Source organism: Bombus bifarius, unplaced genomic scaffold (genome assembly GCF_011952205.1).
Source record: "Bombus bifarius isolate JDL3187 unplaced genomic scaffold, Bbif_JDL3187 scf7180000007979, whole genome shotgun sequence".
NCBI lineage: Eukaryota > Metazoa > Arthropoda > Insecta > Hymenoptera > Apidae > Bombus > Bombus bifarius.
The window spans coordinates 2,437,880-2,459,508 of NW_022884364.1; the positions used below are offsets into that span (position 1 = coordinate 2,437,880).

At 42.4% G+C, this 21,629-nt stretch overlaps 1 protein-coding gene across 2 annotated transcripts in view; it reads right to left on the minus strand.

Annotated features, from left to right (window-relative positions):
* The window catches only part of LOC117204607 (neuroligin-4, X-linked), a 261,586-nt gene that overhangs the window by 200,660 nt on the left and 39,297 nt on the right, over positions 1–21,629 (minus strand). For both annotated transcript variants that reach the window (XM_033442143.1, XM_033442144.1), the window contains exons 2-4: positions 4,328–4,702; positions 2,176–2,622; positions 830–1,005 (exon numbers count right to left, since the gene is read on the minus strand). In XM_033442143.1, the coding sequence (XP_033298034.1) occupies positions 830–1,005; positions 2,176–2,423 (424 nt within the window). In that variant the 5' untranslated portion in view covers positions 2,424–2,622; positions 4,328–4,702. The remainder of the gene's footprint in view (positions 1–829; positions 1,006–2,175; positions 2,623–4,327; positions 4,703–21,629) is intronic.

Below are 21,629 nucleotides of genomic sequence, written 5' to 3' on the forward strand. Positions count from 1 at the left end.
TGAGGTATGTAAAGTTACGTTGAACACGCCTGCTGGAATCTAGTTTTATGTGTTTTTATCATGTTTACTGATACCGCGCGAAGGTGGATGGTAGGAACGAGCTCAGAAAGTTACAACATCAGAGAGGCAACACCGAGCTACTTGGGTATTCAACATCGACAAGTATGCTTAATATTAAAACGTTGCGTTCGTTTACGATAGTTTCGCGCATAAAGCGGATTTCCAGGGTCTCCGGTTCATTTACAATTTCCTTTGCTCCCGTTGGCCGAGAGGCGTGCGCGTATTTTCGTTCGAGCCGATGAAAATCTTCGCTTCAAACGCTAATTTGTTGCAAAAAGAATCAGAGTGAAAGTCATATTCGCCTATGGTCGTCGTCTTTCTTTATAAATCTGCTAGCCACGAGACAATGATTCATTACGAATCACTGTTCAGTCAAGTTTTTCATCCCATCTACTAACTGTTGTATTATCGAACCGGTCGGGTTATAATTCCACTTCGAATCAAATCCAACGATTCCCTATAGAATTCCTGCTAATCATGTCAATTTACCAGATTGTAAAAGACACCATACATACGTTAATAACAAAATGATTTCACTTTTGCAATCACGCAATCAGGTTTCCGCATTCCATATTTCCCTCAACGTCGTTACGACAAGCTCTCCAATAATTGTTCAATTATTTATATCCCGCTCTATACATTCTGCCTGAACTTCGAGGCAAATCTCGACTCTTTCAGGTCGAAAGCTCGATCTCGCGACCCCGTTAAGCCATTCGAATATCGAGGCCATTAATTTTCCTAACGGCAGGGAACGTGTAAAATTACTCACCTACAGCCGGTGCGTAAATGTTCAAATAGAGACAATCCTCGCTTTGATTCCGTAGATGAGGTAGCAACCTCTTCAAGTATTCCAGCCGTCCTTTTGGCATACGCTCCAACGCTTCTTGCTCATTTGAAATGTCGGGCAGCTTTTGAGGGCAGACAGGACTGACCGAGTCCGATAATCTGCAAAAGAGAATTTGTTTTAGTCAATTCGAATCGAACGCTCGGACACCTTAACCCTCCGATGAATTCGCGATCTAATGGATAATCTGATCGTTAATTCTGTTTCCTTTCTGCAGTACAAAATTGAGAAAAGTTAGCGCAAGTACCTGATAAAGTGATATTATCAGGAAAAGGAAGTCTTCTAGAAAAGTTCAAATTAAATTTTTGATTCAGTCAAGAAGTCTGTGAGCTTGAACATTCGGAAAAATGTGGTTTGCGAATATTCTCCTCTCGACGTCCAGCTCCCAAGTACTCCGCGCTGAGTTAATTATGTGTTCCGACTGTATTGCGTTACGAGTACCTTTGTCCCCTAGATCGTAATGTATGGAGATTAAGGTCGTGTATAATTGTGTTTCCGTTTTTGCTTCGCTGGCAGTGAGAGGAGTAGGAAGAGGGGAGAGGAAGGGGGTCGGGGAAGAAAGAGCGAGAGTTGTTGGAAACGAAGGGATCGCTAGTTCTGTCGGAAATTCTAAAGCCTGTATTCGAGAATTTTGGGGAACGGTGGCTCGCGAATTTCACATTTTTTCCCCTGACATTTTGGAAATCACTGGTAGAAGCACAAAGAATTGTTTCGTCAACGTTTACATAACTTTTCCTTGGATAAATTTTTAGCCGACTCCTATGAAACAGCTGGTCGGTGTGTATGGAAGGATACACGAATACAAGGCCAAATACTTGGGCGAATTTCAAAGGAGCTGTTTGGCATAACTTTGCGGGAAATATGCCGATGAAATACGTCGAAGGACACCAGGATTAAAGGGATTTTGGTTTCCGGAATATCCCTCCGAAATTTATTCTTTTGTTAAAATTTGTTGCTTCCTTCGGATATTAATGCAACAAGAGGAGAACTGGAATTTGCAGAAACAAAAAATCGCGAACGTTCGAACTTGTATTCTTAATGGTCCAATTATCATTTCGAATTTCAGAATTATGTGAACCTCTAGTGTATCGCCATCGTGCGAACTATGCCTCTATCCTTTCGTTATACATCCACAGCATTATTTACCAATCTCTATCAAACCTTTGCTACACTGTTGTTCTTCGAAGAGGTGAATGGACAAGAGGATCGAGGTATAGTTCGAAAGATAGCGTAAATATGGCTGGTGCGAGTAAATTTTTCTCTTTGCTTACCTGACTCCTTCCCACGGACTAGGCGCCTTAGTCGGTGAAAATCTGTTACCCCCGATCGGAGGGGTGGCGTATGGTATTCCGAGATAGACGTCGATTGGCTTGAGGAACTTGGCGTTCTCGAAGGAGCGTATGACCCCCTGCACCTCGCCGTACCGTGTCTGAACGATCCGTGGATTGAGCTTGCTCTTGATCGAGAGCGAGAGGGTGGGCGGCGCAATCAGACAGACGAGAATCAGGAAGAGTTCCATCTTGCTCCTCTCCGTCCCTACCCCCGCGCGTCACCGCCACGATTACCCTGTGCGACCACGCGCGCGCGCACAGACACACACAGTCGCACGCGGCTCCTCGCAATCGCTATCGATCACCTGTTCCCGTGACGATCGCTCTTCATTTAGGCCTGTTCAAGCGCTAACTGCGCGCCACCTTGACGCAAGCTTGCGGTTTTCCCTGAAATTTCAGTAGCAACCGGTTCAGACGACAACTCGGCTTTCCCCGTGTCCTCTACTTTAAATCTACCGACTGTGCCGAATATCGCACACCTTCGCAAGTTTCAACAAATAATTAGCGGCTCTCCTAGTTTTACACGTTGTGAGCTTTGAATGAAATTTGCGAAAGAAACGAACGAGGGAACTGGATCTCTCGTCGCGGAGGGAGGTCCCTTCTCTTTGCCTTTTTTATAAAAATTTGATCGCGAAGTAAAACGTTTTGCAACAGGTGATTCAATGGTGATTCTTTAAATAAAAAACGAATAAAAGTTCGTTAGTAGAATTTAATTGGTGATCACGAAGTTTGCAACCGCGTCAAATTGTGGGATCGACGGTACCGTTTCTGCCACAACCTGGGCAGAAAAATAATTCCACAGAAGTACGCTATTCATCTCGCTTCGGGGCCGTTGGTTTTAAATTCTCATCTCGTGCAGGAAATTTTCATCGTTTCTTGATACTAGATAAAGTGGAACGACTAGCGGGGACACGTGCGTGAGCAGACGAAGGGCATTCTTTATGGAAATGGTGAATATCTGAAGCGGAACGCTCAAATTGACGTCGGATAAAGGTCGCAAAAATAATCATCGATGACTTTGCTTGAGATTCTGAAACGATTCACGAAATGGATTGGAAGAGAGAAAGAAATGTGCCACCGTTTTCCGAGAAAAACGCAAAATTACGAGGCAGCGTTTCGAACTCATTCTTGTCCTGGCTACGTAACAATGTCCCAATTTCGACGTTGCTATTTCTCCAAGATAAGAAAAGATTGAAAAAGTAAATGTAGAGAATAGTTTCGATATTTTTGAAACACGTGCCGAACCACTAATTGAACGATCTTAATTCCTGTTGATAGCTATGAATATTTAACACGGCCGTAAATCAGACGGAAATCAATCTGATATCGATCGAGCCGCGAGTCTAAGAGGTTCGATAAGACGGCGGAAAGTGGCCCGAAGCGAAGATAGGCCGAGCGTACTCGTACATGGAACCATTATGGAAATCAGTACTTATCAGCCTCGGGAAGAAGCAAAAGAGGGAAGGGAGAGAGAGAGAGAAGAAAAGGGAAGAGAAGACTGGAGTTTAGTGTCGTCTAACTGGATCACGCGCTCTTCGTCATTCGCAGACTCGCACTGAGAAGCAGGAAGAAGGAGATAAGCTGTTTCAGGCGAACGGCTTTTGCTTATCAGTGGCGCTCGAATCTTTTCCCAAGAATCTATCTGAAAGATTTTCGACCGTACCGTAGGATATCGAGAAGCCCTAGGGAACGAGCCCGGGGATTTCGGAAATGGCATCATCGAATTCGATCATCGTTTCTGCATAGCTGAAGTTTGCGGCTCGCAATAGTATAGGTCAACGCTTTCGTCGACTTGCTCGAATGTATGTAGCTCCTATTTACAGCTATCTACATACAGTTTATGTTATTCTGTTTGAAGTTAAAGCGTCGTTATTTGAACAAGAATGTCTGAAAGTTACTCTTTTAATTAATAAATCTCTGCAGGCTTATTTGCAGTTACAAGAATGGGAGATTGTCGCAGATAATACCGAAAGTTAGCGGATTCTACTAGCAATTCGCTGAATTTCGTATTCTTTCGTTGGAAAAGACACAGAGAAGGGATATCAACGGAAAATTGGTGGGTCCGGGTTTTCGCTGACGTCGAAACACTTACCATTAGACCCGATCATCGACTTTAATTAACCTCCTGGTTAGAATAGCAGCAACAGCAAGGCGAGCACCGACTCAAGCCTACGAATCTTCCTTCGGCATTTTTGCCACTGAGTGTAACGCGATCGATCGCTTAATTTCTTAGCTCCATTTCTTACCGATTTCTACGCGCGTGACACCGCTCGAGGCGGATGGGGGTCGCGAAAACACCGATACGTCGCGATATGGGATTTCATTTATACTTTTGTAGAAAGTTTTCTTGCACGATCCTCAAAACCTCGACAACCGATGCTCTTCCTTTCTAATATTACGTCGATTCGTTGAACAAATTCGGGGGTAGAAGACGGAGGCAGCTGTTTCTCTAGGTACGCAGCGAGTTCTGAAACAGAAAAATCAATACGGTTATTAACAAAAATTAAAGCAAGTATACCCAGCGGGTTTGTCTCCAGAAAAAAATGAAGACTTCTCGTTTTGACGAGAAAGACAATGAAATGAAACGATTGGTTTTCTATCGAAATCGAGCTAAGCAACGAAGTTGAATATCGATATTGTATAGCCAAGTCGCAAGCTTAACGGAAGATCTGTAATACAAATGCTTCGTTCCAACAGAGGTAATCCACTTGAGAAGATGGTTGAGCAATTATCATTCTACCAGGTACTGTTGTTACATCGATCGTGACATGAATTTACGAAAGCTGAATACACGTAGTCTGTTAATGTAGACGAAACGATGTAATAAACGTTTCAAGAGACACACACCAAGTAAAACGATCCTTAACTATCTCTTTACGTTCTACCGTTTTTGAAAAAGAGCTTAACGAGCGTACAAGTTTCTTCTTTCGAACGTGTTCATGAATATCGCAAACGTGACTTTTTTTTTTCTTTTTTCACGTCAAGCAATTTCTTCGCACAACTTGATGGAACTGGGTCATTCGATAATTCCAATTAGCTCGATTTAATATTCTCTTGAATCGCCATTCTTGCAATCGATTGGTTTGGGCCAATTTCGAGAAACCTTCACCGCTAAGCGGAACAAGATAAAACTCGGATCAAATCCGAGCGATCGCGTTCTTTCTATTGTTTCGCTCGATCCACTACTATTCCAATACGCAAACGTGCTTTCCACGCGGGAAGAATGGAAGACGCGTTCTCGTAAGGCCGACAACGGGGCGCAGTTTCGCGTTCAATTAGCGCCGTTAAGCAGACTAATCGAGGGAGTCAAGCCGCGCGCTACCAACAGCCACCCCTGGTATATCTATACCTAGCTCCACAGTCGATTAGACAACTACCCAATAAGTGACTGTACGACGCGGATATTATCAGGCTGCCGAGGGCAAATGACGGCAGGAGGCTGCGCTTGTAACCGTAACTGTGTGGTTCTGGCTGCATAGAGAGATATACATGCAAGTGAAATCGAGTGTCTGATAAGTGAATCCGACTGAAATGTAGAAATATCGTGGAGAAAAATATTCGAAATATCTTTCCTGTTATTGACTCTAACACAATCGGCGAGAAACATTCGGTGGTTTATAAAATCCAAAGGATTTTTATCCTTGAATTTTGGTTTGTCCCGGTAGCGGAACGAGTCAGGAACAAGAACATCTTTTTAAAAACGTTGCGAAAGCAGAGAAAGAAAAAGAGAAGGTGGAAGCAAATTTTCACGTGTGGTCAAACGACCAGAGAAGCAGGTAGCTCATTAACCACGCCACACTCCATTACGTCGCTGATTATTCCAAGCGAGGATAACCCAGACGTGTAGTCCACTCGTTCGCATACCAAGCGACCAGGCGCGTCACACGCTCGCGCTACGTGCTCGCACGTTGACGCGCGAGTTGCGTGACAGCGTTCCTCTCTGCTCGTGCACACATAAGCACACATGGACGAGTACGTATACAGACAGACAGGCAGATGGTTAACGGAGCTTCCCAACTACTGCCTGTGGCCGATAGACTATTTGAGTTTGCCAAGTAGTAATAATTGTTTCTAGCGGGCAACGTAGTCCAGATGATAGGCGAATACGGCAGTCTTGTACTTCGCCCCAGGCGGTATTGCTGACGTAGCTGTTTAGTCCAATGCGTATCGACCCCGTCACATGAAATTTTAGACACAGTTTTGTCCCCCGCGTTCCTTTGGCGGTTTAATCGAATTCTTGGTCGTTCCTCCGGTATCGGTCGAAGGAAAATTATTTTCCAGAAAATTCGATAGCTTTTAAGATATTTTCTACGTGAAAAATGTTGATAGCTTCAAATATAAGTCGTGTAGATTTTTAGATTTATGGTATAAGTATAATATATACGAGTATAGTATAAATGATACAGTATTACGCATTTTTACGTACAATTCTTAAGATCTGTACATATTCTGGATCACCTGCTCGTAATTTAATATGTTCAATGCCTCGATGGTATTTATCATGTGATTAGTAATTATTCAATTACAACATTATGATACGTAAATATTAATGACTGTACGCGTGCACGTATAAGTATTAAATGACATTAATTAAGAAACGAACAGCTTTATCAGGGATTACGTTTACGTTGAAAACACCGTGAACTCAAATGCTCCCATTATACTCGTTGTTTTTTTGTACTGACCCTCGACCGATACTCGATCATAGGATAAACATTTTTTCCAGTCACCGAGCGACGTCTGACCGTAGCCTGGATGCTTTCACTGGGGCCATCGATCATCGTCTGTCCACGTACATGTTTATTCTACTGTGACGCCGACATCAACCTCAAAGCTTTCGTATCTACGATGCCCCGAATAAACTAGGCCATGCAAGGTAATTAAAGGAGCCGAAGAAGCAAACACGAGGAACATAACTTTGCGGATCAATCGGACTTTTCAAATTTCATGTTGTCCGCGTGATTTAACACGATACAGTGCTTACGTAAAAGATTCGGCGAATTTTGGAAAATCTCAAATCGACGACTGAATCGATTCAAAAGGTGAAAGCTCTGTAGTCCATCTTTCAACCGGCAAATGCCAGCTTCTAGATAGTCAATTTCGACCCTATTGTACGCGAAATATGGGAGCAAGTTGCGTACGCCTACCTCGCACGGTCGGGAAACCGCAATCTCTATTTTTCAACTGGTGAACAGATCGATTTGGCAAAAAATATACTTCCTCGACGAAGCATTCTCTCCTTCTCAACAAGGCAGCTTGACGCGCTGTCAATTTTACATCACGACTTTGTTCGGCTTGACTGTTTCCGTCGACACTTAGTCTACCGTTGGGAAATTTCAATGGCGTTGACTCGACAATCGTGAACAGAATTGACAGATATTTTCTTCCAACTTAAGATCAAAGCCAATAAATTTAGAATCGAAGTAAAGTCACCAAGGGAAAAAATAAATTAATTAATAGCCTTGCTATATTTCGATGCGAAGAATATGAAAACTATACGAAATGAACGGAAGCAGCAGAATTAAGAATGGGAACAAAGAGACGACAGTTCCTGTGCTCCATTTATTGACTACTGCACTAAAAATAGTTTCGCTAAGAGAGGTATCGTGTACCCGTTGCATTCTTTTGGACTTTTCACGGTACTTGTGCCGGAAAATCTTAGCTTCGTCGACTTCTTATCCGGCATCGCCGGTATACAGTAAAACTGTGCGCACGTGAGTGCAAGGAGTTGAGTTCGAAAGGAGTTGCAGCTGGAAACTACGCCGCGTAACGACGAGCCCGAACAATAGCCACCGACCGTCTATGTCGATCACGTCAGCTCCGCGGAATGGACTTTTCTGCTTTCTCTTGTCGTCCAAGAGGTCGTCTGAACAGCCGACATCGAATCGATATTCCACGCCGCGTAACAATCGAATCCTGAAGGGAATCCCATCCTCTGACTATTCGTTGTCGTTTTCTGGTCTTTCCTTCGCTGCTTCTTCCGTCTCACTGATCGGGTTTATGGGTGCTGCAGCCGATTCTTTCATTTCCTATGCAGTAGTGCAATAGTAATTTCAGGTAAGCCTCGTTAGAATAATTATGAGGCACGAATTTGTGAAAAAAATTAGGACTTTTGGTTGCACGAGAAATGTATAGATAGTAATTGATCTTAACAGATACATTTTTCACACAGAAATTCCTGTATTTGTTGGAAATGTACGATGTGTCTATAGCTAAAGAAGCATGTAAGTAGTTCGAGTCAATAAACGGCGCTGCATAAGCATTCATAGTGAATCAATCAAAGCTGAACGACTTGGAATAAGTAATATTCACAATGCACCATTCAATAGCGTTTTCGTAAAAAAATAAAATAGACGCCGAACTGCTGGGATGAATTAATGAAGACCTGTGAAGATGGAACTGCGGTATTATCCGAGTATTATGAAAGTATTCTAATAAGGTAAGAAAAATTGGCGAAATAAACGAATGGTCATCGATCATCCGTGACGTCTAAGTTTCATCCGCAACTCAAACGAATCGGTATTATCTTCATTTTTCACGAGTAGGAGAGCAGCATGATCTATGCAATGCTGGAAATTTAATTGGAAAACTTTCGCCGGGGAACTCCCATCTTGAATTCAACGACGTTTCGAATGGAAGTGCGTGAAAATTTTTGTTGATAGACGGCTCGACAGATCGTTCCTTCGTTTGGATATCTCTTTTCTGTTACGCGGAAGACAGTAGACATGCCACTTGCGCGCCAGAAAAATGAAAGAAGCTACCGAAGGGAGTAAAAGAGAGAAAAATTGCCAGAGTAGAAAAAGAGAAAAAGAAAATCCCAAGAAGGTGAAAAGTTGCAGATTTCGCAAACAGTTAAAGTAGATGACAGAAGCGCGATGGTGAAAGAAGGAAAGTAAGTAGTTCAAAAAATATGAAGCTCGAAAAGGCTGGAAAGCCGTGCATCTGTAAATGAAATTTCTCGTCGCCACATGTCGCTCTAGCAATAATCGATAAGAACGGTTGATTCGATTCTCGGAGCGAGTATTCACGCCTATTTCTAGCTAATAAACGATTGGACTCGTGTCTGGCCGACCAGGCTAATTACCGCATCAACGATACTTGCTGTTTCGAATTTGCTAAATTTCTAATTGCATTTACCGAAATTTCGCAAGCAGACTTTCCACGTTCGACGAACACGAAAGGCCACGCAAGCTAGCAAATGCAATTTACCGCTTTGACAGTTAGTCTGTCCGGTCAAAGTAAGCTGGAGCATGGGAACCATGTTCAGACTTGCGAATCCGTAACATTATCTAGACAATGCCATTAATCAGACAACTTTCTTTCGCTCAGGAAAACGTACTCGTTTTGTTGGTCGGATAAAAGATGGATGCCCACTTTTTAATTAACAGAAACCGTATTCTTCTGTTTTAATTGGACAAAAAACATGACTTTATGGATATACCGAGGATAATTATGACAAACTATTTTACCGGAAAAATTGATTTACGAAGGAAGCGATATATTCAGTCGATCGATTAACTATCAAGCGTGATAAAAGAAACGGTCGCACGTAGGTAGCTGGTTTATTTTATGGATCGTCGAATACGTTTTTTTCCCTAATCAGTCTGCTCTCGCAGAATAATTGACTCGCGTTTGCACAAAAAACGTCTGACAGCCGTTCCTCAACGATAAATGACCTATCAGCATGCAGGACTCGCGTAAAATTTCGCGTCAGCGTTCCTCTGGCTCGGAATTATTTTTAGGGCGAATGCAACGAACGCGCCGTGTCTTTGATTTACCTCGTTATCGTTAATTGACGCAATTTTTTCGTCTACCTTCCAGCTTTCTAACTTTTACTAACATTGTTGGATTATTACGAGACAATAATTGACGAAAGATAGCGAGTATTCGAGTCGTTCCAAGATCAGACTTTGCGCGACAGAAATGCTTGCAATAAAATACTCGGAAAAAGAATAGCTTCTTAAAGAGAAACAGTTACGACTGTAATTACGAACGAAGAAATTATTATTGAGAGTATTACCTATTCCAACGTATAATTTTAAATTGTGTATTTTAATGGCCGTTCGCCATGAAATGTACACATCTGCAGCAAGGCCGCCGTAAAGCATAACTTGGCCAAACTCGATTAGTATGCAATCTGATAAATGAACGACGTGCAAACTTCTAAGTACCTGGAAGCCTCGAAATCCAAGTAAATTGCAGGTAAACGTCAATGCAATAACGATGATTGATGCGAACCTAGTTTGCTGATTAAAAGCTTAGACGCTGTTAATGAACCGAACCACAATTCTTGCTTTTGACAATCTCAATCTGTCACTGAACCGTGTCATAAAGTTGCAATTTCTTTTACTTTGCTTACTTGCTACTTTCTCGCAGTAATGTTATTTATGAAACTGTCCGATATTTTGTTTGTCTTGAACCATCGCTGTATATACGTCAACAGGTATATTGAAATCTTTCGAAGCCATTTTTTACGCGATTGGCTGGAAAAACAACGAAAACAACGGACGCCAAGCGTCACAGAAGAAGAGACACCGATGACAGGACAGCAAACAAGTGGCAGATTAATTTCGGCTGACAGTTTAATTGGGCCGGGTCGGATTAAACGCGCGGAAGGGCCAGCTGGACATTTTTCACGGCCAGCCGAATAAATAGAACCGTTCTGACGGACAGACGAGTTCTCGTCACAACGGAATTTCAATTTTCACCATCGTCGACGCGCAGAAACCAATAACAAAAAAAAAATGCGGAAAAAATACCGCATGTACATAAAGGCGAAGAAAAATACAAGCAAGAAAAACAATCGTAATATGTAGGCCGTTTCGTGAGCTGCAGCGAACGTTATTTCCCTTCGACGGTGATTTCGAAGAAAAGGCAAAGCTGCCGAAAAACGACGAAGACTAACGCGGTCTGATCGGATCCTTAGGATTTCACACGTCTCTGGAAATCTGTCTGATGTGGATTTCTAACCCTCCGTCGTGCCATACCAGTCTGGCCTCTTTCTCCGCGTTGAAAGACGGTTTTTGAACAGGCAGGGGATGAAGAGGAAGGGGCTGAAGGCCGAACAACCCCGAGGAAACGCCGAGAAAAGTGAAAACGAAGAGATAGGAAGGAAAGAATATAGAGGAAAGATAATATTCTTGGCTGTGCAATAACACTGCCGGACCGTATCCATTCCGACCAGCAGTTTCAGAGGGAGTAGGTGGTGCCTGGACACCTGACAACGGCTCGAAAGTTCGTCGTTATTGTTCTGCGAATTGGATTTGCCGGGCTTACGAGCGGGAAGCTGGCTCTCTTGAAAATCTGCCGGTCGTACGGGGTCCGCCATCCTCGTTTCCGGGCTAAGAATGTTCTCAATTGCCGTCACGGGACTCTCTAGATGGGTGGCCATCCCTCCACTCTTCTTAAAAACTTCCAGCCAGTCCTTGCGGCGGCATAAGTTTCTTCTTTCCTCGAATTAAATTGTCGTCGCAACTCCGATTCGCAGAATTGGAAGAAATTGCTGGAATATTCCTCGTGTAGACGATTCGTTCATGGATTCGTGACGTTTAAGAGGGGAATGAGCGTTTCCGGTTGGATGTAAGATTGTTTGTTGTTTGTTGTAGAGAGAGGGAAAGAGAGAGAGATATCGAAGGATAATATTTGAGGTGTCTTAATTTAAGACCGCCCAAGGTTTGCGATTTTATCCCCCACGGACTGCAACTTCTGTTCTTAAATTCATTTGGCACTGTTGATTTTCGCGAATGTTCGGTCCAATGGAAAATTATGCGGCCCCGTTTCTTCTCATAAGAAGGCAAACCTTCGCTCGAGCATTTCGTGCCAAGAAAAACTATGCAAACATTTCTATATTTCTCTATTCTATATTCCATATAATGAGCTCTCACGAGTTTCACAGTTTTTCGATACTATACTGCGCTGAATTTTCTAGCAGATTTTTTGTATTTTAAATCATTTGCTCGTAGTATATAAAACTGCTCGTAGTATCTACTGAAAAATTTAATTCTTTTATTCATTAGTTACGATCCGAACTAAAACTGAATTATACATAGCGAATTACGTGTAGATTATCAATACATTTCGGTACAAATCACAGATATGATTCAGCCACGAGCAGAATTCATTCATAGCTAGAGAATATCCTTAAAAACTGCCTTTCCCTCAAAGAATCTCTATTACTTCCACGCGGAAGCGCAGAAACATCTCTCTCCTTACTTCCGTTCAGCTGTTTCGGACTCCACCCACCGATTTTCACACGAAAGAATCTCGGCTGTCTGCATATTCTTCCTTGCGATAAGGGGAAACACGCTCGAAATGGCGGCGTCGAGGTTGGTTGCACGTGTGTTCGTGAAAAAATGTGAGAGGCCAAGCTGAAACCGGCATCTACAGCTGGAATAGAGGAAACGGTTTTTCCGTGGCTCGTTGCTTCATGGTTATGGTCACTGGATATCGTAGTTTCTGCAACAGATGCGTCCGACTGCGCCGTCTCGGTTTTCGTCGAACCGCGAACCGATATTCCGAGCAGCACGCCGGAAACCGGATCAACGGTTCGTCGACGAGAAACTCTAACAGAGAAGGGGATGAACTTCCTCCGCAATCCCCCTAGTTGGCGTTAAGGGACAATAAAGCGCAACAGTCGAGATAGCTTTTTTCTATAATGAAGTCGAATCGTTGATATAAAAGAACTTCTTCCTTACAAGCGTATTTAATCTGATTCTCGTGGATCATAGACATTTTGGTACGAGAAGATGAGTGTTTGTAAATTTCTATTATCGTTTAACTTTCCAAAGATATCCAGCTCGCTTCAAACATCTCTTCCTTGAAAGCCGACTTGAAGAATAAAATCAGCGATAGAAAGAGAGAGAGAGAGAGAGAGAAGGAGAGTACGCAAGCATTTCAAGCATTTCATGAATCAGATCGAAAAGATGAAATCACGAAGGCAGCGCGTGTCGCTTCGAAATTCCGTACGCAAGAGCAATAAACGAGGACATAGGCCAGAAGATAACCAGACGAACGAATCGGGTTGTCGAAACGTTAATTAAATAGCTCGGAGTAGAAAAAGAACGCAAGGTTAGTGTACATGACGGCGCGTTTAATTTAAAGCAGGAAAAATCAGCAGTGTTCTGTAGCTAGCATCTAATTAAGTCGAACCGCGCCACTACTGCTCCTTTTCACTTTGTTTTTCACTTGGTGCCCGGTCAGAGTCACGGACAAAGACCAGAGCCGACGCTTTGTTTTGCACAAAGGCCGAACCAGGCTGTTAGGAAAAATCATGGAGAAATGTAATAAATCGCGTGATTAATTAAGCCATGCTCGCCCCTAGGCTCGTGACGCTCGCCCGCGGCCCATTCTTAACGCAAGCTGCACGCTCGAACGAGCGCATCTCGTCGCCGCGGTCGCGCCACGCCGTACCGAAACGCCGTCCATTATTTAGCAGCGAATACCCAGGGAAAAACAACAGCTCGCTGAACTATTAATAACCCAACCGATGGCTGCAGCCATTGTTACGCCTCGAATTTTCCTGATAGGCATCGCAAATTCAGGCTCAGGATATGCTTCATCTTTTCGCGAATAGTGTCGTTGCGATCTATTTCGAGTTAATTAGCTCTGTAAGCTAGAATGCTTATCTATGTGTTTGGTACAGTTTATTTGGAGAATTTGCAGTTTGGCAGAGTTTATTGCATTTCCGGATTTAGGTTAAAATAGGATAAGTACGAATTAAGCGTAGAATATGTAGTTGAGTATTGCTTATTTCACGTGTGATGTAACAGCTACGGAATAACAAGAGATTATTTATTGTAGCATAGTACAATAACGAATTTATTAGATCGCATAACGCTTTGCCGTTTCATTCTCTACTTTATAAGCTGATTAACGGATGTACGGCAAGTAAGATTAATTTACAGGGGGTTTCTTCAATTAGAATCGAGCGTGGAAATTCATATTTCACAAACCTCTAGACTCCATTTCGTTCCTGATTCTAAGTTCTCATCATGTACGTTTCAGCTTCGACACAGTTTGTGTTTCTGGTTAATTGCAGCCTGAATATTACACAGGAGATGCATTTTTTCGTCGCTTATTTTATTTTCCTGTGGTTCTTTGACAGAACGTAACGTCAACGCACGCAATGTTTGCTTGACATACTTATTATACACGGCATAATTAGAAAACATGAACGCCAGGCAAACGTCTCATTTATCAGAGATAATCCTATCCCTTTGGGGCACTAAATTTAAAATCTTGGTGTGTAATAACCATGTCGATAATCCAATAATCCATCAGCAAATTGCCGTAATTCCAACGTTATTCAACATTCACTGGCCGTAAAAGATTTTTCCTAGAATAAGAAAGTCGAACACCTGTCAACTCGACTTTAACTTCGACTTTACAGTACATTATATGTTACATATATTACACGTTATGGCACATATATTACATATTAATGAAAAGTACTTAAACTCAATAGAGAATCGAATTCCTTTTTTAAAGGAGCAATAACGTTAACTTAATTACGATCCTGCAGACAATGAAACTCTCTGAGGAAAGCAACAACGTCAAGGTTTTTCAGACTTTCGTGGGAGTTGCTCCCTTAGGAGCGCCCTTCTCGCGTACGTGACTCTGCGTCGTGTCTCGCGAGTTTTCTCTCTTTTCGACGCAAGAAACGAAGACTCGGCACGACTGTGGACACGCGAGCGTGCCTATATTTCCCCTAATGAGCCGGGAAGATTGCCCGTCTAGTGGCCACTCGCTTATTTACACGAAGCAGGGATAGACGAGTTCCATTCCGCGTGTTCTGACACACGAAACAAGTTTCGTTTTCTTTTCTTCCCTATTTTTATAAAACAGTCTGTACAATTTCTTCTAATAGATATTTTCGTCAGCTACAGTACGAAGTCGATCGATTTTGGTAAACTATTTTTCTTTCTCTTTCTTTTTCCGCCATCCGTTTTCCATTTTCCTCGATCAAAGACTAAATTTTTTAACACGGTCGATAGTATTTCTGTAGAAAAAATTATTGTTCGAGTAAAACGTGTAAACCGTTTTGCTCGTGGAAGATATAGTCTCGTTCGCCTTGTCCCGTTTCGATTATAAATCGGATTAAACGTTATTCCGCGAGGCAATTTTCCTCGGCACGCGCGAGTCTACGCTTTTTGCAGGAACTGGCTTTAGTCGTAACAGGCTTGAGCCATAGTTGCGTCGCTGCATTATCGGGATCTATCCCAGATGCGCTTAATTGATCGTTAGCAGCACGGTAATTACTTCGAATTAACTTCCAGTTACTCGTTCAAAGGACACTGCAGAAGGGAACTCTCGTTGTCGACGTACCCTGAATTTGATTAAAAAATTTGCAACAAAAGCGTTTAAGCACGTGGAAAAATTCATCCAATACCCAATATTCACATCATCAAAAGCCTTCATTCATAGTGCAATCGTGAGTCTGTATTTCGTGTGTAATTAAATCGCAAAACGAATGGCGAATATCATAATGTTCGCCGTGTCTGTCGAGCATATCTGTGTCGAGCCTCGATTAGTTTCGAGAATCGCTGTATCCACTACCGAGCACACTCTGCGGTCGACACGTCGGTCTCGGAACACGACTGTGATTCGGATATTCGAGTCTGGTCGCGATAGCGCGACGTCCGTTCGAGTACATCCTGCGATGGAACGGTTATCGAAATCTTTAATATAAACCGCCCGACATCGGTCGAAATATACGTCTGTCGTGTCGACAACTGTTTCACTGGAAAATAAGTCTGCGACTTATCTCGCCGTGCGGAAAATGTTCTAAAACGAGATGATTTCGCGGAACTCTGCTCCATCGGATCTTTCGACGTTGTGAAATTGTAAAAGTCGCAAAACGTTGAGGGATATTCAAGTGGACATTGAAATTTCTCATGATTAACGAGAGAAAGTAGAGCTAATCCGTGTAATACATTTACGTATTACGTAGAGCATACGTGTAATACATTTGATACGCAGATTAAGTTCTGTCGCACCATGATATCCATTAAACGCAATGAATTACTAAGACGATAGAGAATCATTGAGATTAATCTTTGAACGATTCGTTTGAAACGCATTGAAATCTCATTTCCTTCGACGATTCCATCGATTCAACGAGATTGTACTCAATTGTCGAGTGAAGATCCATTATTAGACGATTAAAAATTTCTTGGAGACCGAGGCTATTCATTCCTATGGAAACAATCCGATGTATTTGGAGGATGGTAGACAAACGGTCTTCATTCCGAGCAATCGGCTGTCTGAGTCGCGTGCAGCAGCATATCGATCGTGGTTCGATCAAAAGACACCCACGGTTAACGATACATCTTGCGTGCTTGCACGCGATCGCCTGAATCAATTTCAATGAAGCGCACGTTCAAATTTAATTAAGTTCTTGCCGGTTGTTGCAATGAATTCAATCTCCTTCTTGGACGGGCCACGAACAAGCGGATCTCGAGGCCAGAGGAACTCGTTCCCTCGATATCGAGCTGAATCTTCAGTAGTCTCTGTTTCTAATTTAAGTTTCAAGCTGAGATTGTTGAATGGATATTTTATTCAAGAAAATAAGAGAGGAGTACGGATTCGAATTTGAAATATGTTTCCATGTTTTCGCGAATATCTCGTGCTGGCACGCAAAAGAGCTTATTGATCAAACTGAAGGAGCGCGGGGACCATATCAACCGTGACAATTCAAATCGTTCGCGAGCTTTCCTTTCAAGAATATCTATCTGAATATCTTTCAAGAATATGTATCTTGTGATACATGCATAAGCTTTCTCTATATTTCATAAAAAATAAAATGGGAGAATTTTGCAGAATAGAGAAATTCGGTGGAAAATTAATCTTTTTACCGACAATGAGAAATAACTGTGGAAACGATGTCTCTTGCTTCTGTTATCGCACAGCGGAAATAAGGAAAACGAGGCGCGGGAAACGTTGAATTTTGTCGCGTTGTCGTTCTACTTGTATATAAGCCGCGTAAAATAAATAAAGAGAGCGTCGCAAGACTCGTACATGCGGAATGATAAGAGCGACGGAAAGTGAATCGGTGGCAGAAGACCTTTTGCATAAAGCCCCTGCCACTTTGCATATCTCCCCATCGTGGCGTGTTTGCGTCCTGATTTTAAGCGAGAGATTTGCAGAACAGTCCTTCGTCTGCACCATCTTCTTTATTTTTACCCTCAGCCTTCCGTTTTTTGTCCCTTCTGTCTTTTGTCCTTACTTTTGTTTCCATGGCCCACCAACGGCCTTATTTCTTATTCTTTAGAACCGGAACGGGTCTACCACGCGCAGGTATCAGATTGTAAAACGGTACGGCCGTTCGTCGTTTCATTTTCTTTATAGCACGCGTATTGCAGTATTGTAATATCCGCGGGAGCAACAGGGGATCTTGGAAACCCCCTGTGGTGGCGGAATACGAACCCACCACGCGTTCAAACAAAGTAGGTTCTCGTTCATTCTTGTTTCCACGCGGCAACATTTCCTTTTCGCAAATACTACTGGCTACATCGTGGGTAATTAATAATTATCTGTTTGATGGTACAGAAAAGTCGCGCGTTGGGTAGTAATTAAAATGACCACAGAGTGCAACTACTGTTTGCGAGATGCGGTAGCTTTTAGATACTACAAAGTAAGAAGTATGTGCGACTCATAATTCAGAAAGTTAAGGTGTTTGTAATTATTTTTAAAGTATTCGTTTACTCGATATATCATATCTTGGTCTTTTTTACGGACAATTATTGAAAGATGTTGAAGACGTTGCCAGAAAAACGAATAAAGATTAATTCCGTATTGAAAATAAAATATTCTCGTTCTACACTACGTCAGTGTGTGTTTTTAATTACAAGCCGGCGATCAATGAACAAACAGGAGGCTCGTAAAACCACTCCCGTCCAGCGGAAGAAAGTTTTCAGGGGCGAGTTTCTACTTGCGGTATTCAGACTGCAGCTTATTCATTCCCAGACATTCACACGGCTAATTTTATGCTCGGCACAATATCTCGGATTTAATTAGCCACTCGAACGAGAGAGTGGAAACAAGATGCTCCCTTTCCGGACGGAGAGCTGCAACTGATGCGCATGTAATTGCCATCTCGCAAATTCTTGTGCGTCCCTGCTCTTTCTCAATGTCTACGACGAGATCTTCCACACCAGCAAAAATTCTTACGAATTGATAGAAGAATCGTGTATTCTTCATCTTTGAAATCACTGTTCATACTGCTCGTATATACGAATAAATAGATCCTCCAAAGATCTTTCTCTAAATTGCTCTATTTTGTCATTCTAGGACAACGAGCGCGAACGAATTTCAAGTTGTACAGTCTGTCGTGACAAACGTGTATTACCGTTCTGCATATCGACTGACACGGGTAAATAATATCGCCGAGCTGGCTTCAATCGCGTAATTTATTCTTTTGTGCCAGCGATCGGGGACAATGCAACGAAACTCTCGTATCCTGGGTCGCGTTTGTTCGTCGTTGCGCGAAAGGAAACGACCAACAGGGTAGCGACAAAAAAAATAATAGGTCGCTGGTACGACAACCGGAAACTCGTTTCAAACGCGTAAGCTCTCGCACAGGAGAACACTGACCATTGTTCGACACAACGCATTATCGCTATCGTTAATTACGTCGCGGTCAAACCGACGATTTTCGTGTTGTTAATGGCAAGAAACGGCAGAATCAAGCCCCTGAAAATCAACTGAATTTATGAGAGAACACGTTGAATTGAAACGCATTGTAAATCTAGTCTTAATACGGTTGGCAGAAGGAAAGTATATAGAGAAGTTTCTGGTGGAAGATTGATGGAGAGAAGAATCGAGAATACTGTTGGAACAAGGTTTGCGTTTCTTTAAACGGAGTCGACAGATTCTTTTTAGCGTGTATCGGAGAGTATCGGTAAACGAATCGTTCGTTCGTGTGTTGGACAAGGATGACAAGTTCGACTGTACGAAAGAGATCCGCTGACGGTTTGATAAACGTGATTCGTAGCCAAGTGAAATGCGATTCGTAGCCGAGAGAAACGCGGGTCCAAATAGGCATCCTATCAATGAACGCGAAATTTTGAGCACGGCACGAGCGGCTGATAGCGCACGCAGCGTGAAATTTCAATTAAATGTGATCAGAGCTTGGAAGTACCTGGTAATAAGCAGCCGCAGAATCAAAGGGTTAAACGATTCCAGTGGATGGCGTCCATGAAACTCTTTGATTTAGAAATTCGACGCTCCGACAATGGCGACTGTACCATGGAAAAGGTATTGTTGGAAAGGAAAAAATAAACAGTTACTATCGTCCAATGATCCACACCAGTTGATGAATTTATCAAGTGAAAACGTACTCAATGCTGTGGAAATAACGTTTAAAGCCAGCGTGGCTACGAAAACAGCAGCTGGCAGTGCGAAAAAATGAGCAAAAGTGTGGTTATCGATTTTCGACTAATCCAAAAAAGAAAAAAAAAAGAAAAGGGATAAAAATACGAGAAAAGAAGTAACGTGTGGAACATTGAATTCCACTGCGTTACCTGTTTGCTAATGCAATTCCCACGCCATCAGAGATGCGGCATTATTGATTCGCAGTTGACACAACAGTAGTATCGGTAACAATGACGATACGTAAAGGATATACCTCTGTAAACTGGGTGAATTCGCACGCACAAGCAAGTGGAATGCGTATCTCTTGTAAATTCGAATAACTCGGCCATAAAATTTACGGTGATCTCGTTTCGCGTAACATCCACATTCGGCTATCGGGTATTCGCTGATTAATAGTTCTGCTGATAAGAGTGCCTTGTAATTCAATATATGTTCGACAGCCGGTCCGTATCACGGCGCGTATCGATCGCTTTCACAATTTGCTCGAAAGATTACGACACTTAAACGCTGTTCGAAGTTGTTTTCAACGATCGTGCTTGACAGTCTGGTTATAAAATACGCCAGCTAGTCGTTGGCGTCGTTAACGAATCGCGTTCTATTTGTCAATAATTGGTCTATTTGTTGCTGATTCAACGACAAATTTTTATTAATCAATTTCCCAATGAACGGAAATTGTAAACTCGATGAAAATCGCGTAGATTTTTGACGAGTTAATTGTATATGACTATTAACGGACTATTTTCACGTCGTCGTTTCTAAACCAGGTTTCTAGGTTCCGATGTAGAACCTTTAGAAACCTTCAGAAACCTATTGATTTCTATTTAATTATCAAATACGCAATTTACTCGAAAAGTAGACTACATACGCTTTCTGAGTAAAATATCATTATTTTATCTTCGGCTACAAAAATTATTATATTCCTTCTTTCCACTTTTTATCAGCTACTTTTCTCTCTACACAAATAGCGACGATTTATTCAAACAATGCCAGCATCCCTCGAGCATCAGTCAAGGTAGTAGATACTGCGTCATCATTGACGCATAACTTACCTCACTCGTTGAACCAAGAAATCTCTCCTTCGCCAGAACGGTCGTCCAATCTAAACGTCACCGCGAAAAAATATTACAGCAATTTCCGGAACGCTGTAAAAACCTTCGGAAGAATTTCTATTCAACCGTTCCCTGACCCATCTGACTATTCCCTTACGCGTAAGATCCGCGAACGTAATCCGACAAGGGGTAGATGACGTGGTATGGGCGCGGCTGACCAAAACGTAATTTATATTCGACCAGAAACGCCGGTCATTTGGATCGGGCTTCTGTTTCGCGCTGCTAATATCACGGCCAAACATCAGTGTGGCATTTACATGTTAAGCATTCAAATCGCTTATACCCTTCCGCACGGTCTCATCCAATCGCCTCTTTTCAGCATCGGCCGCATTATTTGATGCGTTTCTAAATTCTTTCGACAAACGCAATAATACGATGCGTGTGTGTTGGATATCGATGAACCCCGGAGTGAGATCAAGCGTGCATTAAATGTTCTTCAATGTAATTAATGGGAAATTTTAGATAACGCATCAGAAATCGGCGGATTTATCGAATAAACGTGTTTTAGGTTAATTAGAGCTCTAACTGAAATCCGATACCAGAATTGAACAGAATCCGGCTGTAATTTTGTTTAATACCTTGCAATTAGGTTCGATTATTTCGTCGACTTTTCTCAGAGCTTGGAAATAGAGAAATCGCCGGTTTTCACCGACTAATTGTATCTGGCCGTGTAAGACGATTCTCTTTGCTATAAACTTTCGTTCATTCGCGCAAAGTAAAATATCCTAGATGAGAATCAGATAACGCGACAACCGAGATAACCGGGGGCTCATGTTTGAACAAGTAGGATGAAGCTGGTCCCTGGTGCGCCCTTCAAAACATTCAAGCCCAGTTTCCAGCTAAATCAGCCTCTACAGCCAGGCAGGTCCAGTTTTCGCGCGTTATTATTAATATTACTATCAGTCCACATCAGGC